The sequence below is a fragment of the Pseudophryne corroboree genome, chromosome 6 (genome assembly GCF_028390025.1).
Source record: "Pseudophryne corroboree isolate aPseCor3 chromosome 6, aPseCor3.hap2, whole genome shotgun sequence".
Lineage (NCBI taxonomy): Eukaryota > Metazoa > Chordata > Amphibia > Anura > Myobatrachidae > Pseudophryne > Pseudophryne corroboree.
The window spans coordinates 438,557,825-438,571,152 of NC_086449.1; the positions used below are offsets into that span (position 1 = coordinate 438,557,825).

The following is a 13,328-nucleotide window of genomic DNA, read 5'->3' on the forward strand; positions in this document are numbered from 1 at the left end:
AAATAGGATTTTGGTACCTACCGGTAAATCCTTTTTTCGTAGTCCGTAGAGGATGCTGGGCGCCCGCCCAGCGCTTCGTTTTCCTGCTTATGTTATTTGGTTCAGTACCACTTTGTTTAGTTGCGTACTGCATAGTTACTGGGTAAGTACTGTTTCAGCCGTTTGCTGATTGGTTCAAGCTAGTTGACTTGACGTGCCTTGTATGTGTGACCTGTTATGAATCTCACCACTATCTGTGTTAAGTCCTTCTCTCGAAGTATGTCGTCTCCTCGGGCACAGTTTCTAGACTAGTCTGGTAGGAGGGGCGTAGAGGGAGGAGCCAGCCCACACTCTTAAAATCTTAAAGTGCCAATGGCTCCTGGTGGACCCGTCTATACCCATGGTACTAATGTGGACCCCAGCATCCTCTACGGACTATGAGAAAAGGATTTACCGGTAGGTACCAAAATCCTATTATATACATACCCATGATGTAACGCACATTACATCCGTTTCCTGTTTGTACGCTAAGTCCCCTTTTCAATTTCATGTCCCCGGCCACGGCTTGCGTTCCACCACTGACCGGAAGTGAACTTTCTTCCGGTTGGTGGAACGCAAACACCGCATCTGTGTTCCACCGGTATTCACTTATTCCACGTCAATCGTCTGGCTCTCATACAAGCTAAGATATTAAACTCTACTTAAAACTTTAGAATCACACATTCCCTTAAAATCATGAAGCCGCTGCCGGGGACATGAAATTGAAAAGGGGACCTAGCGTACAAACAGGGAACGGATGTAATGTGCGTTGCACCATGGGTGGAACGCAAAGGACGTTTTTTATTAATTAATGTGTTTAGATAACATCGAAAAATATATTGAGATAAGAGAGTGAATAGATGGGAGGTTACCTCCAAGCCCATGTGTTGTTGGCACTAAATTAGTGATGAAAAACAAGCAGATTTGAGAATGAGGAGTCCATACAATCAGATCACAGTGATGGGTATAAAAATAGACCAAGCACCCATAGCCACCATACACCTTGATAAACTCTCTGTTTGGAGCAGAAACGCGTTGGTGACTGATTGGATGGACCTTCAGTGACCTTTAGAGGGATTGAAGGCTGTTACCCAGGACGTGTATTGTCGCTGAAGATCCTGGGAGGTGACATTTAAAAACGCATTGTGGGTTGGCAACATTGACACCCCATCTTGTCTGGTACGCAGGTCCACTAATCAATGGTGGATTTTATGTTTCAGTATGGTTTTTTAAAGTATTGCATGTGATTTAAAAAATAAACAGTACTTCACTATATACACTTTTTCCTTCTTTTGGGGAGTTTTTTTTCGTGGAGGACTTAGGTCCGTACAGCAGTGAACCAAGTGGTGATTCGGTCGACTAAGAAGTGGAACATTATATGAGAAACATCCATTAGCATCATGAACACTACCCATACCCATCATCGAGTCTACCCCTAGTATTGCCTAAAACTAATCCCCACCTCCCCACAACCTAACCATATCCCTCCCCCTTTAGTGCCTAACCCTAAACTCCGCCCCCCACACACACTTTAAGGCCTAATCCCCAGGTGGGGGCTAAATTCAGCCTCCGTGGCCCTAACTATTCCGCTATACTTGCATTCGGAGTGCCAGCAGTCAGGATTCCAGGCATGGATATCCTGACTGTCAGGATTTGGCGTCGGATTCTCCTTGTGGTTGGGTATGTAACAGGGCCTTTGGAAAGAAATCTACAGTACACCTTCAAAAAGAACCCATGTGACTAGCCAGCACCGAACCTCCTTTTCGCTCCAAAAATGCTTCTTATTTGAATCTTTGTGCAAATAAGATACGCAAGCAGACTATGGGGACTTTTCAATTATTGTTGGGATTTCTGACTAGTCAAAAACCCCCCAGCACTTTTCGACTTTTTTAGGTTGAATCTGGATTCAACCTATTCAAGTCCAGTGCTGTGTTTCAGACTTGTCGGAAATTCCGACTTATCGTAAAACACGTAGATCGGCAGACAGATCGAAGAGCCACATATTTTGTCGAATTTGCGGGCGTTTCCGACAGGTTTTAAGAAAAGTCGGATCGGCATTGTCGAAAACGGGCAAAACTTGTTGGAAATGCCTGCAAATTGAATAGTGAAGTGTCGGATCCTTTCTGACGGAGATGATCCGACACTAATTGAATATACCCCTATGCTGATTAAAATGATTTGCGGCATGATAATATTCTATGTGACTGCAGCTGTATCTGCATACAAGATGCTATGTTAGTGTTTTCCAGGAAAAGTTTGAAAGCAGTTCAGTAACATAATTAAAAGGAACGTTCATAGAATGGAAAGGGCCTCTCTAGTGAAAGAAAAGTCTGTATGCATGTCACAAAATTGTGTTACTATGCTTATTTTATAGTGAACATGTTAAAAAAACAATTTAAGACCTCAATCACAAAAGATCAAGAAAACAAACAAACAAACAAACAAACAAACCAACCCTGTGGTCCCATAATAGAGCAGTAGAAAACAGAATTTCTTAATTTCCAAAACAAACATTAGGCATAATAGGCAAGTCTCACTGAAGCTGCAATGCACACATATACCGTGTCTAATTGGTTCTCCGTGGGCTATCCTTTTAGCCCTGATGTGGTGCGCTCCTCCCCCTGATGCAGGCACTAATCGCAAATTATATTTTGCATGCCTGAGGCATGCAAAGCATAACATACGGGATAAGTGCCCCCTAGACCCGCGATAAGTGCAGCGAAAAAATACATAGGTCCGTGGCTTTTTTGCAGGACCTATGTATTTTCGTGTGAAAAACATGTGTTTCTTTTGGGACATAAATGAATAGGGTGCTAAAAAAAAATTAACACAATAAACACCCATTTTTCAGGCCCGTGGCACTATGGCAAGTAATTGGATACCCCCCTTAATGTCAAATGAGTTTAATAGCTGCATGATCAGTAGAGTATTTGACGCATATATAGGTACAGAAGTAGAAAAAACAACACCTTGTCCTGTGATACATTGTAGACTGCACCAAGTCAAGTCCTGTAGGCATAATTTCTAGGGGCAACCTGTCATCGCCTGACTGATGAATGATAAAAGAATAAAAACGTTCTATATTTTCTAAATTACTTTTATTGTGACTTGCTGTTGTTACTTGTGCATGGACTGTTATAGGCATTTCCGTTTTTTTTTTTTTGCTGGTTATTGCACCATATCTAATAAGTAGTTATGTTTTGTGGATGCTGTATTGTGCAGAAACATTTTAAACATCAATCTATGCTATATGATGTTAAACTGACTTATTTCGTATGAAAATAACTAGTTTGTGTAACCTTACTAAAAGACTAAATATGTTTTTAAAGTAAAATTCATATACAAGTATACACTGTATATAAAAAATAAACATTTTTTTCCTTGCAGGTGATGGAAATGAAGAAATAAGCAATATGGTTCACAATTATATAAAAGAAATTGAAGATCTCCGGTAAGAGATAATATAACAAGATAGGTTTAAGTGAACCTTTTTGAAACTGAAATTTTTCTTTTAATGAAAGCACACTAAAATACACATTGCCTTTACAGACTGTACATGACATTTTCACAACCTTAAGCTACTCTATTGGTTGCATAATAGTGTCACCTTCTGGCTTTACAGAAGTACTACATCTTTAATGCTGCACCTCAGAGTTTGATGTAGAGTAGTGCCCGAAAATAATCATTTTGTACAGTATCTCAAGATGCCAGAAGATGTGACTTGACAGTGTTTAGTTTTTTAGTAATTGCTGAAGTTACTGTACTGATTTTATACACAGTATTAAAAAATTGTGGCACCCAGTACAGATAAATCAGGCAGGGCCCTCATCTTTCCCTGTCCCCCGACTCATTGGACACACAGGTCCAATAAGCCCTACAGGTAACTCTTTGAAATGAGAAAAAGTCCAAATTACTTTATGTTCTGTTATGCACCATTGAACTCTACCTTGATTCCGCTCATCCATGTTACTTCTGATTCACCATGGGGGTCAGAGTCAAAGTCACAGTTGGGAATATGTTAGAGATGTGGAGGAGGCGGGATGTCAGAAGTGCTCATGGGGATTCAGCGGCATACATGCGGTGCGGAATTCAGAGGATGGGAGGGCCAAAGGCACATTTCAGGAGGGGGTGGCAGTCGCACACTTGAGGAGGGCGTATTTAGGTTAGATGTATGTAGACACATCTGTATATCGAAAACAAAATCTCATATGTCTATGTATAGTTACAGATCTTTTAGGAGCTTTGGGGGTAAATTCAGTTACAGGCAAATTATTTTACCCTGCTAAATCAGCGAAGCAGCAGCCGCACTTTACAGCAGGCCAGTCTCGAACAAAGCTGTTCGATACTCCATAGGGTAGTGATCACTTTAGAGCTAATTTGGGATTTGGGACGGACAGGCAAAGGGTGCGCAAAGTGGTATTCACACCCATCGCCTGCAATTGAATTTCTGTTTGAGTATACAAATGGTTTTCAGTAACTTCTAAAAATAAATACAATGGTCTATAGTCAAAGTTTGCAAGTTTCTGTATAATTGATGGTAACCATATTCAAATAAGATACTTTTTAACAGGATGATGCAGAGTATCGTGTATAAATGTAATCAAAAGAACAAATACATTTATCCTGACCACACGTTCTAACATTGCGGAATATTATGAAATGTAAAAAGAAAACAAAACCTATGCATGTACTCCCCTCCTTCTGCTGTTCTGCCTCTCTAAATGTATAGAGTCATAGCAGCAAGATGGGCTTGACTCTGCATGCTGATTAAAGCGTATTTCCGACTAGTCACTGAGAGACCATGTACAAGCACACTTACTGCACATTCACTGAGGCCAGACACACCTTCCATTCTTAGGGGTCTAAAGTTTAGTGATTATTGTAAAGTGAAAATGTGTTTAAGCTGCATGTAATTTAAATATTAGAACTTTGTAAAATGCTATTTTATTTCAAGATACAAGTATGTAAACTCGTTTTGCTTATTAGTGCAAAATTGTTAGAAAGTGAAGCTGTGAATGGAAATCTTCGAAGGAGTCTATCAAGTGCGTCATCAAGAGCTTCTTATTTTGCTGGCCGCTCTCCATTCCCTACCTCCTTAGTATCAGCTGAGAAAGAGACAACAGAAATCATAGATATGGCAAAAAAAGACATAGAAAAATTAAAAAAGAAGGAAAAAAAGAAAAAGAAAAGGTAATATTTATTCCATATACATTTTTCCTATGTGCTTATAACTGTTTTCACAAGCTGTTCTCTGTTTTAATTAAACATTTTCCTTTCATTAATGTAATCATTTTACTATTTAAAGCTATGTAGTTTGTATATGATGATTGTTGTTTTTTCAGTCAAGTGCTTGATTTGATTATTGTATTACACTGTATACTAAAATAACAAATGTCTTGCATGTCTCAAAATGCATGGTTTGTCACATTGTAGAAAAGTGTACAATGCATTTAGCAAAAAAACAAAAAACAAAACTAGATACGTTCTATTCTTTGCTACATAGCAAACAAGCTGCATAAGTGTTATGGGGCCCATACATCAGGCAAGTATTGGAGGATTTCCCTGTTTTGCTGATGATTAGTTTGAGTCATCGGCAAAATCCAACATGTTGGAAATCCTCGATTTGCCTATTCTGGTCCAAAAATTAGCTGAATCGTCTCAGGGATTTTTAATGTGGGATCCTCCTGACAAATCGAGGAATGGGGAATTGACCCGCTGATGTATGGCCCACATTAGGATGCTGGCTGTTCACACTGAGCATCAGTGATTAGATTGGGAATTTTGTTCTTTCTCTTCATCTGAAACACAAAAACCTTTGCACACCTGTGGCCATTCTGGCTGTTCTTTGGAATTTTTTGAAATATTGCATAACTGGATCCATATGTGTGGCCAACATAAGCTACAATTTACCATGTAAACTGTCACTCTCCACAGTGTCTCATGGGTGTAGTATTGAAGGTCGACAGGGTCTCTAGGTCGACATGGTCTAGGTTGACAGGTCAAAGGTCGACATGAGTTTTTTAAGCCTTTTTTTGTGTCGTTTTCACCATACAGTGATCAGGAACCCCAATTAGTGCACCGTATCCCCTCGCATGGCTTGCTTCGGTCGCCATGCTTTGGGAAAGGTGCCTCGCTCTGCTACTGCTGCGCTTGGCACAGGTTACCGTTCCCAAACATAGTCCACGTGGATTGTAAAGTATGAAAAAGTAAAAAAAAAAAAAAAAAAGAAGTGAAAAACTCTTGTTGACCTTTTGACCTGTCGACCTAATTGCTGTCGACCAATAGTGGTCGACCTAGACACTGTCGACCTAGAGACCTAATACCGTCTCTCATTCACAATATTATGTGCTTTCATTGTCACGCACTATTCTAAAGTAATCTTGGTCATCAATTGTAATACCAGACATTTCATTTTACCATATAATTTCCTCAGTAAATCACATTCATTTTCTTCCATATTCACTACTCTCTACCCACACCATACAGAACAGTGGTTAGCAACCTTAGACACTTTGGGGGGGCACAAAGGGAGCCAGCTAACCTTTTAAAAGGACCATGCATTACTCTTAATTTTGGTTATAAGTTAAATATTATTAATCAAAGAAGAGACACCTATCTGTTATAACATATCAACAGTGTTTTAAACAAGTACAGGGTGTTTCAAAAAGATGGACCCAATTGCAAAGCAATATATTTTGCGATGGCAACATGTTATAATTACACAAAAAGTAATGATTTAATGAGTTTTACTAACAATTTTATAAATGCTCTATGTGCCCTCCAACTGCTGTACAGACAACATTGAGACTATAATTGAGTTTGTCCTAAACACCTCTGACTCTGAGTGTTCTTCCACTGAAGTCACTGCTGCCGTGGTTTTGATTTTGAGGTCATTCAGATTAGTCACTAATAGTGGCACCAAAACACTGCCTTTGACGTATACGCACAAGAAAAAGCCGCAGGGTGTAATGTCTGGGGATCTTGGTGGCCAGAAGTGTAGCGCCAAGTCTTGGGGTCATGTGCAACCTTTTCAACGTTAAGGCTGTGTATCATTTAGAAAATGTGAAACCTGCAGATGTTAGTGTGGTGGTGCTGCATCTTGCTGAAACATGAAGTCATTGGAATATTCTTTAAAATTTGTAAAGAGCTAGTTCCCCAGCATTTCGAGATGGATGTGAGCCGTAACTCTGTTTCCGTAGAAAAGAATACGCCATAAACCTTTATTTGAGAAATTACACAAAATCGTTCACTTTTGGGAAATCACGTTCATGCTCTACAGTTTGTTGTGGATTCCTTAATCCCCATATGAGCACATTGTGACGGTTAACCTTACTGATTGGATGAACTGTTGCGTCATCACTTAAAATCAAATGCGGTAAGAAGGTGTGATCTTCCATGTTCTGTAACATTGCATCACTTAATTTTACACTCTTTCCTTTGTCATCTGCATGAAGAGCCTGTACCAGTTGCATCCGGTACGGCTCCATTATTAATCGTTGCCCTAACACACGCCAGACAGTCGTATGAGGGATGGCAAGTTCTCGGCTGGCACGACAAGTGGACTGCGCGCTACAGAGAAAACTCTTGAATTCTTCTCACGTTTTCCTCTGAAGTGTGTGGTCACCCTGTGCTCTTCCCCTTACATAAACAGCCTGGTTCCTCAAAGTGTTAAAACTAACAACAAATGCTCTTTGACATTTGCGGATCAGTGCCGAAACGCCATTAAAATGCATGGTTCACCGCAATTACGGATTCAGTCTTGCCGAACTGCAGAACGCAAAACGCCTTGTGATGCGAGGTTGCCATCTTGCGAACGACTGAGGCTAGTCCGCAGTGATGGGGAACCTTGGCACTCCAGCTGTTATTGAACTACACATCCCGGCGTGCTCTGCTACAGTTTTGCTATTTGGCCATGCTAAAACTGTAGCAGGGCATGCTGGGATGTGTAGTTCAACAGCTGGAGTGCGAAGGTTCCCCATCACTGGCTAGGGTCTGTTGGTGCCCTGGATGAAGCATTTTAGTTGTAGTCATTTGAAACTGTGCCCTGTCCCTTAAAGCGTTTCATTCATGAGTGGTTCGTTGTTGCAGAGATATAACGGTTTGAAATCTGGGCCATCTTTTTGAAACACCCTGTATTACAAACTAAAACAAATATGACAACAAAGTAGGAAGGAGCTAGGGACTGCAAGTAAAGGCTTGGAGGGCAGTATTTGGCTGCAAGGCCTCCTGTTGCCCATCGCTGACCTAGGATAGTAACCCTATTGTGTACTATCATCACAATCAAAATAGATTCACTTGTCATGAAGAAACTGGTGATCTGGTGTGGTAATAGCATTCAATAATAACAAGTCACATATAATTGGTGATTACGATACCTATTACCGTACAACTGGTGCTTAAATCAAGTTTTTTTTGGTGTTTTTCCAGACGTTTTTGAGGGTTATCACTGTGTCCAAATTATTTTCGACGGTGTTTTCTTTTGATAAAAAAGAAGTGTAAACTGTTTAATACAATGACTTTTACAGGCTTCTCCATTAAACATTTGCTGAAGTAATTAAGTTTCAGTCAATAAAGTGATCCAATAAATGTCTAGTGATCAAAGGTACAATAGGTATATTGTAGCAGATTGGATTATGCACTAGGCTCCATGATAACTAGCAGTTACATTATAGTGGTCTTCATTTATGTCTGCTTGTAGCTCATCAGATTGTGAGCAGCAGTTGGTGAAGCTGATTGCGGTATCATAGCGCTAGAAGGATTGGGATGTGAGTCAGGGCCACTTGGACTAGCTGTTGTGACTGGAATGTTAGTCTAGCTAGATGGCTGTATAATGCTACTACTAATACTGACTGGAATCAAGGGCTAACTATATCACAGCTGATAATAGATGGCAAAAACAGTCTAATGCTACACAGATACAGCTAGCAAGAGTTCTCAGATACACTAGGGACCTGATTTTGGTCTCGTTGTTAGTGTGGCACATGCTGCAATGGGATCCGGTATGAAATATCAGCAGACGGGATACCTGTTGTCAGTATAGCGACAGTGGTACCCCGTCTGCCGGAATCCTGGCAGTGAGTACCCTCTCGTGCTTGCTGCGCTCGCCACACTTAATGTTGTTAATTAGAATTATATATGGTCAGAGGTTTAGCAAATTGTGAAATGACTGTAGTTAAGGTAGTCTGTAATGAGAAAAAAAATCATACTTTATTAATGATGTAAATGTAAGACCATTGTGTCCTAATACCACTAGCTTCAATACTTTGTGATGAGAGATGCATGACGCGAGTGAGCCGCCCGGACCCATGTGACTATGTAAGCATTGGGTGCCTCTTTTGCATCTGTTTACCTGAAGATATGTCTGTGTCGCTGTGTGGTGCAACTAGGATGCACCAGGAGACTATGCTAATTCATTTGATATGCGATACTTATATTTCTGTTTGTGACTGAGTCTGTATACGAAGCACAACTGAACTTGGCATAGGAAAAGCTGCTGCTGTTGCATTTCATATATAGATTCTGATTCAGTTGCATAGAGATATTTAAGTGTTGAATATCAAATGAATCAGCACAGTCTCCTGGTGCATCCTAGTTATATCTCATTGCGATTAAAACACATTTTTAGGTAAAAAGATGCAAAAAAAGTCTCCCGATGGTAGCAGAGTCACATGGGGCCTTGTGCGCCTAGCGGGGCTGTTTGGCACAACTGCAACAGTGATTGTGCATGATACACATGGTGAAAAACGTCCTAAAAGTATGTATGGTTTGTTTCCTAAATTCATTTTGTACTTAGTTCCGCAGTGAAGCTTTATTATGTGTCATGATTTTGAGCATTTTGTAGCTCTTTGTTACTTTGGTCCAACCGCCCCTACAAACACACTCTCTCAAACAAGGGCAACTTGGAAATGTATCCCAGAATGCATGTACTACCATCAACACTCTTTTATCATTTAAATAACCTCATGCTGCAAAAGGAAATTTCGTTTGTACACTTTAGCAAGAAATTCCTGCGATCTGCCCAGTGTCTCCCATCAGATGGTGCTAACATTTTATACCTGCACAGATCGCCATCTTGTCCCTAAAATGTATTTGTTCCCCTATAAAACTAGGTATAGATTTACAAAGGTACGTGATGTCACATATTATTAGCCCTACAGCTGTATACGTTTGAAGAGTGTACGTGATCCTTAGGGGTATATTCATTTGGCGTTGAAAACTGCCATCTGTCGAAAAGACGGCAGTTTTCGACTTTTTAAGGTCGAATCGTGATTCGACCTATTCAGTCCTATTCGACAAGTCGTGGAATTCGACTTGTCGAAAAGCACGTGGATCGGCGGAATAGCTGCCGATCCACGTGCTTGTGTCGGTTTTTGGCCCCCTTTTCGACCATCTCAGTTCGACTTTAAAAAAATTCGAACTGAGATGGGGACTGCAGCACCGGAGACTGGGCGAGCCGAGGCGTGGACAGGGTGAGCAGCGCTGGAGGACAGCCGCTGCTCGCAGCAGCGTCCACCCGGCTCCAGCAAGCGAGACCTCGCTTGCTGGAGCCAGGTGGACGCTGCCGTCAGCGGTGGCTGTGAGAGAGGGGGAGACTGGGAGCGGCCGCGGCTGTGACGAGGGACGGAGCGGCGGCTGCTGTAGCGCTTCTCTCCTCCGTCTGCCCGCGGCTCTCCACCATCTCCCTCCCCTGCATCTCATTTCGACTTTGGTAAAAGTCGAATTGAGATGTCCATTGAATAGGCCATGTCGGATCCATTCCGACAAATGAATGTTGGAATGGGTCCGACTTTAATTGAATATACCCCTTAATGTCTCCGTATCCCATTCACGTTTCTTCTCTCCTGTGCTGCATACAGTAGGAGCTCTCACACACCTTGTGGCATCCTAACAAAACTGTATTTCTATAGGGTCACCATACCGACAGGGGATCCCGAATGTTATTTTGCCGATATGTAGTTCTCTACACTGACCATGCACAGCAAGCAATCTAAACCATGGCAAATTATTTCTTTGTAGAAATGTTCTATGTTCAGCCATAGTTGTGTTAAACCGAGGCACTTGTACACATCTCAGGAACCTCCATAATAAGACAAGGCATACAAAAAGTGAAACCATTTGTATCAGATTTGAGGAGGTTTATGGATGTGGGTGGATGGGATGTGATCCTCTGATACTGTCTTGTATTTCCGCTGTCTCTGTCTTTGTTACCTAACTTCCCAGACACACACAGTATACAGTAGCCTTTGTGTCTTATGTTATGAGATTGGAAAACCAAATTTAAATAATGCATTTCATTTATTCCTATTGCTGAAGACCTTTTATATTCTATATGTTGAAGGCAGCAAGTTCATGCACCATTTTTACCTTATAACTTTCATTGTTTGTCTGCCCTTCATTGGTGTGGCTGCCTATTCTGTACTTCTGCTTTTGAAGGCTACTGCAGCTCCAAGAAAACAATCAAGAAGAAAGAAGGTTGGAATACTCCCCTTTATCTCTGTTTGTTTTTGTTTTAAGTTATACCTGTCACCTGTTTAAAAAGAGAAAATCTATTAACCCAATGAAATTCTATATTGTTCCAGCTCCATTTTATGCATCAAAGTGTTATATTTGAATGCGGTATTGTCAGCATGGATAGTACCTGCCCAAATTGATATGTATTGGCTCCACTCACAAATCCTATATACAAAGAAGAAAGTATTGATGTATAAATGGATGACCTGAATGGTCTTTGCATCTCACCTCTGCAGACTATGGAGGCGCCATTTATTTAGACTAAACAAATGTTCATGTGTTTGTATTGTAAATTTATGAAGTCTTAGTGAGATGGGCTGCATTTTCTTGCATATTACTGTACACAACAAAATGGCTGCCTCCACTGTTTGTAAGTGATGGGTACATTTTAACAGATAACAGGGCATCTTGGAAATATAATGCTGGCAACTTTGTGTTTCCTGGAAACAAAATAAAGCTGTTAATTACAACTGAAAAACACTTGGAATTCATAAAAGAAAAAGCTGGATTTTGTACACTGGATGGGTGATCTATGCATTGAGGATATTATCCAAACACACTTACCAAAGCCTCTCTTGCATAGAATATACCCATTAACGTTTAAAAAAACAAGATCACTTTATTTATTATTATGTTGCAATGCATTAGGCACTGATGTTAAGTAGTGGTACCAGGTAACACATTATCACCAAGTGATATGTATCACAGTATCACCAGGTGTATGTACAGTGGTGGGTTTACATTGCCTTAGTACATCCGGTGCTTTGTGACCAGACCACAAGTCTATGTTTCCGATCCCATGTGTTACCGCAGCTGCGACTGCTGTTTATCACAGATTATACTTTGGTTGTTTGAGGCACCTGAAGCATAATCCCCGATAATTGGTGGCATTGGGGGAAGGAGTGTGCTGCATTAGGGCTAATTAGATAGCCCCCAGCGAATCTATTAGCAGTGATAAATTACTGCTAATAGGATACTCCCTAAAGCTGCTATTTATCATGGAAGAATATTTTATTAAATGTTCAATGGGGACATAGTAACATAGTAACTAAGGTTGAAAAAAGACAATTGTCCATCGAGTTCAACCTATTTGTGGTCTCCTATGCAGTACACATAGGACAAAACAGACCCAGCTGTGACATATGGATGCAGACTATATTCATCTGATCCATCATCTTGTATGAATAAATTTGTCTTGGGAGCCTGTGAAAAGATGCAAGTCACTTGTATTACAAATTACCACTGGATATACTAAACTAAAACATCAAGTCTTAATGCAGTGCTTATGCACTTTGTACTAAGCAGTTCTTCTCTTACTTGCAATCATCTCATTCTTGTTGATCTAATGACCTTTCTTTTTATTTTTTACTTGGTACATAAAATATCATAACCACTAACCTCTTTCATGCCATTGTGACACTTTGACAAAAGTGTTACTGTATTCAGCTCACTGAGATAGGATTAGCTGTAATTAGGATGGATAAATACAATATGCTTTACAATAGCATTCCGTAAGACTTTTTGATGTTATGCAGATACCAGCAGTCACTGCATTTTGAACATGACAGGTCACTAATAAAGTTTCCATTATCTGGTTAGTCGCATCTTTAGCCTAAAGCTGTAGTATTCTTCCTTTATCACAATAGAGTAGCACAAAACTAATAATATTCCTACTAGTACAATGTAGGGTTCCTTGGGTATTTATGGTTCTCGTAGTAAAAACATTCCGATTACGGAGTACAGTATATTCATTAAAGCGGTATTTCTGGAAAGTTCATTAGTATATCCAGTATCCTAGG

General features: G+C 40.4%; 1 protein-coding gene across 6 annotated transcripts in view; it reads left to right on the plus strand.

Moving 5' to 3' along the window:
* Positions 1-13,328, plus strand: part of KIF21A (kinesin family member 21A) — a 282,538-nt gene that overhangs the window by 156,921 nt on the left and 112,289 nt on the right. For 3 of the 6 annotated variants that reach the window (XM_063927091.1, XM_063927092.1, XM_063927094.1), the window contains exons 10-12: positions 3,406-3,469; positions 5,005-5,208; positions 11,452-11,490. In XM_063927091.1, the coding sequence (XP_063783161.1) occupies positions 3,406-3,469; positions 5,005-5,208; positions 11,452-11,490 (307 nt within the window). The remainder of the gene's footprint in view (positions 1-3,405; positions 3,470-5,004; positions 5,209-11,451; positions 11,491-13,328) is intronic. The other 3 variants (XM_063927093.1, XM_063927096.1, XM_063927095.1) reach the window with 1 other exon arrangement.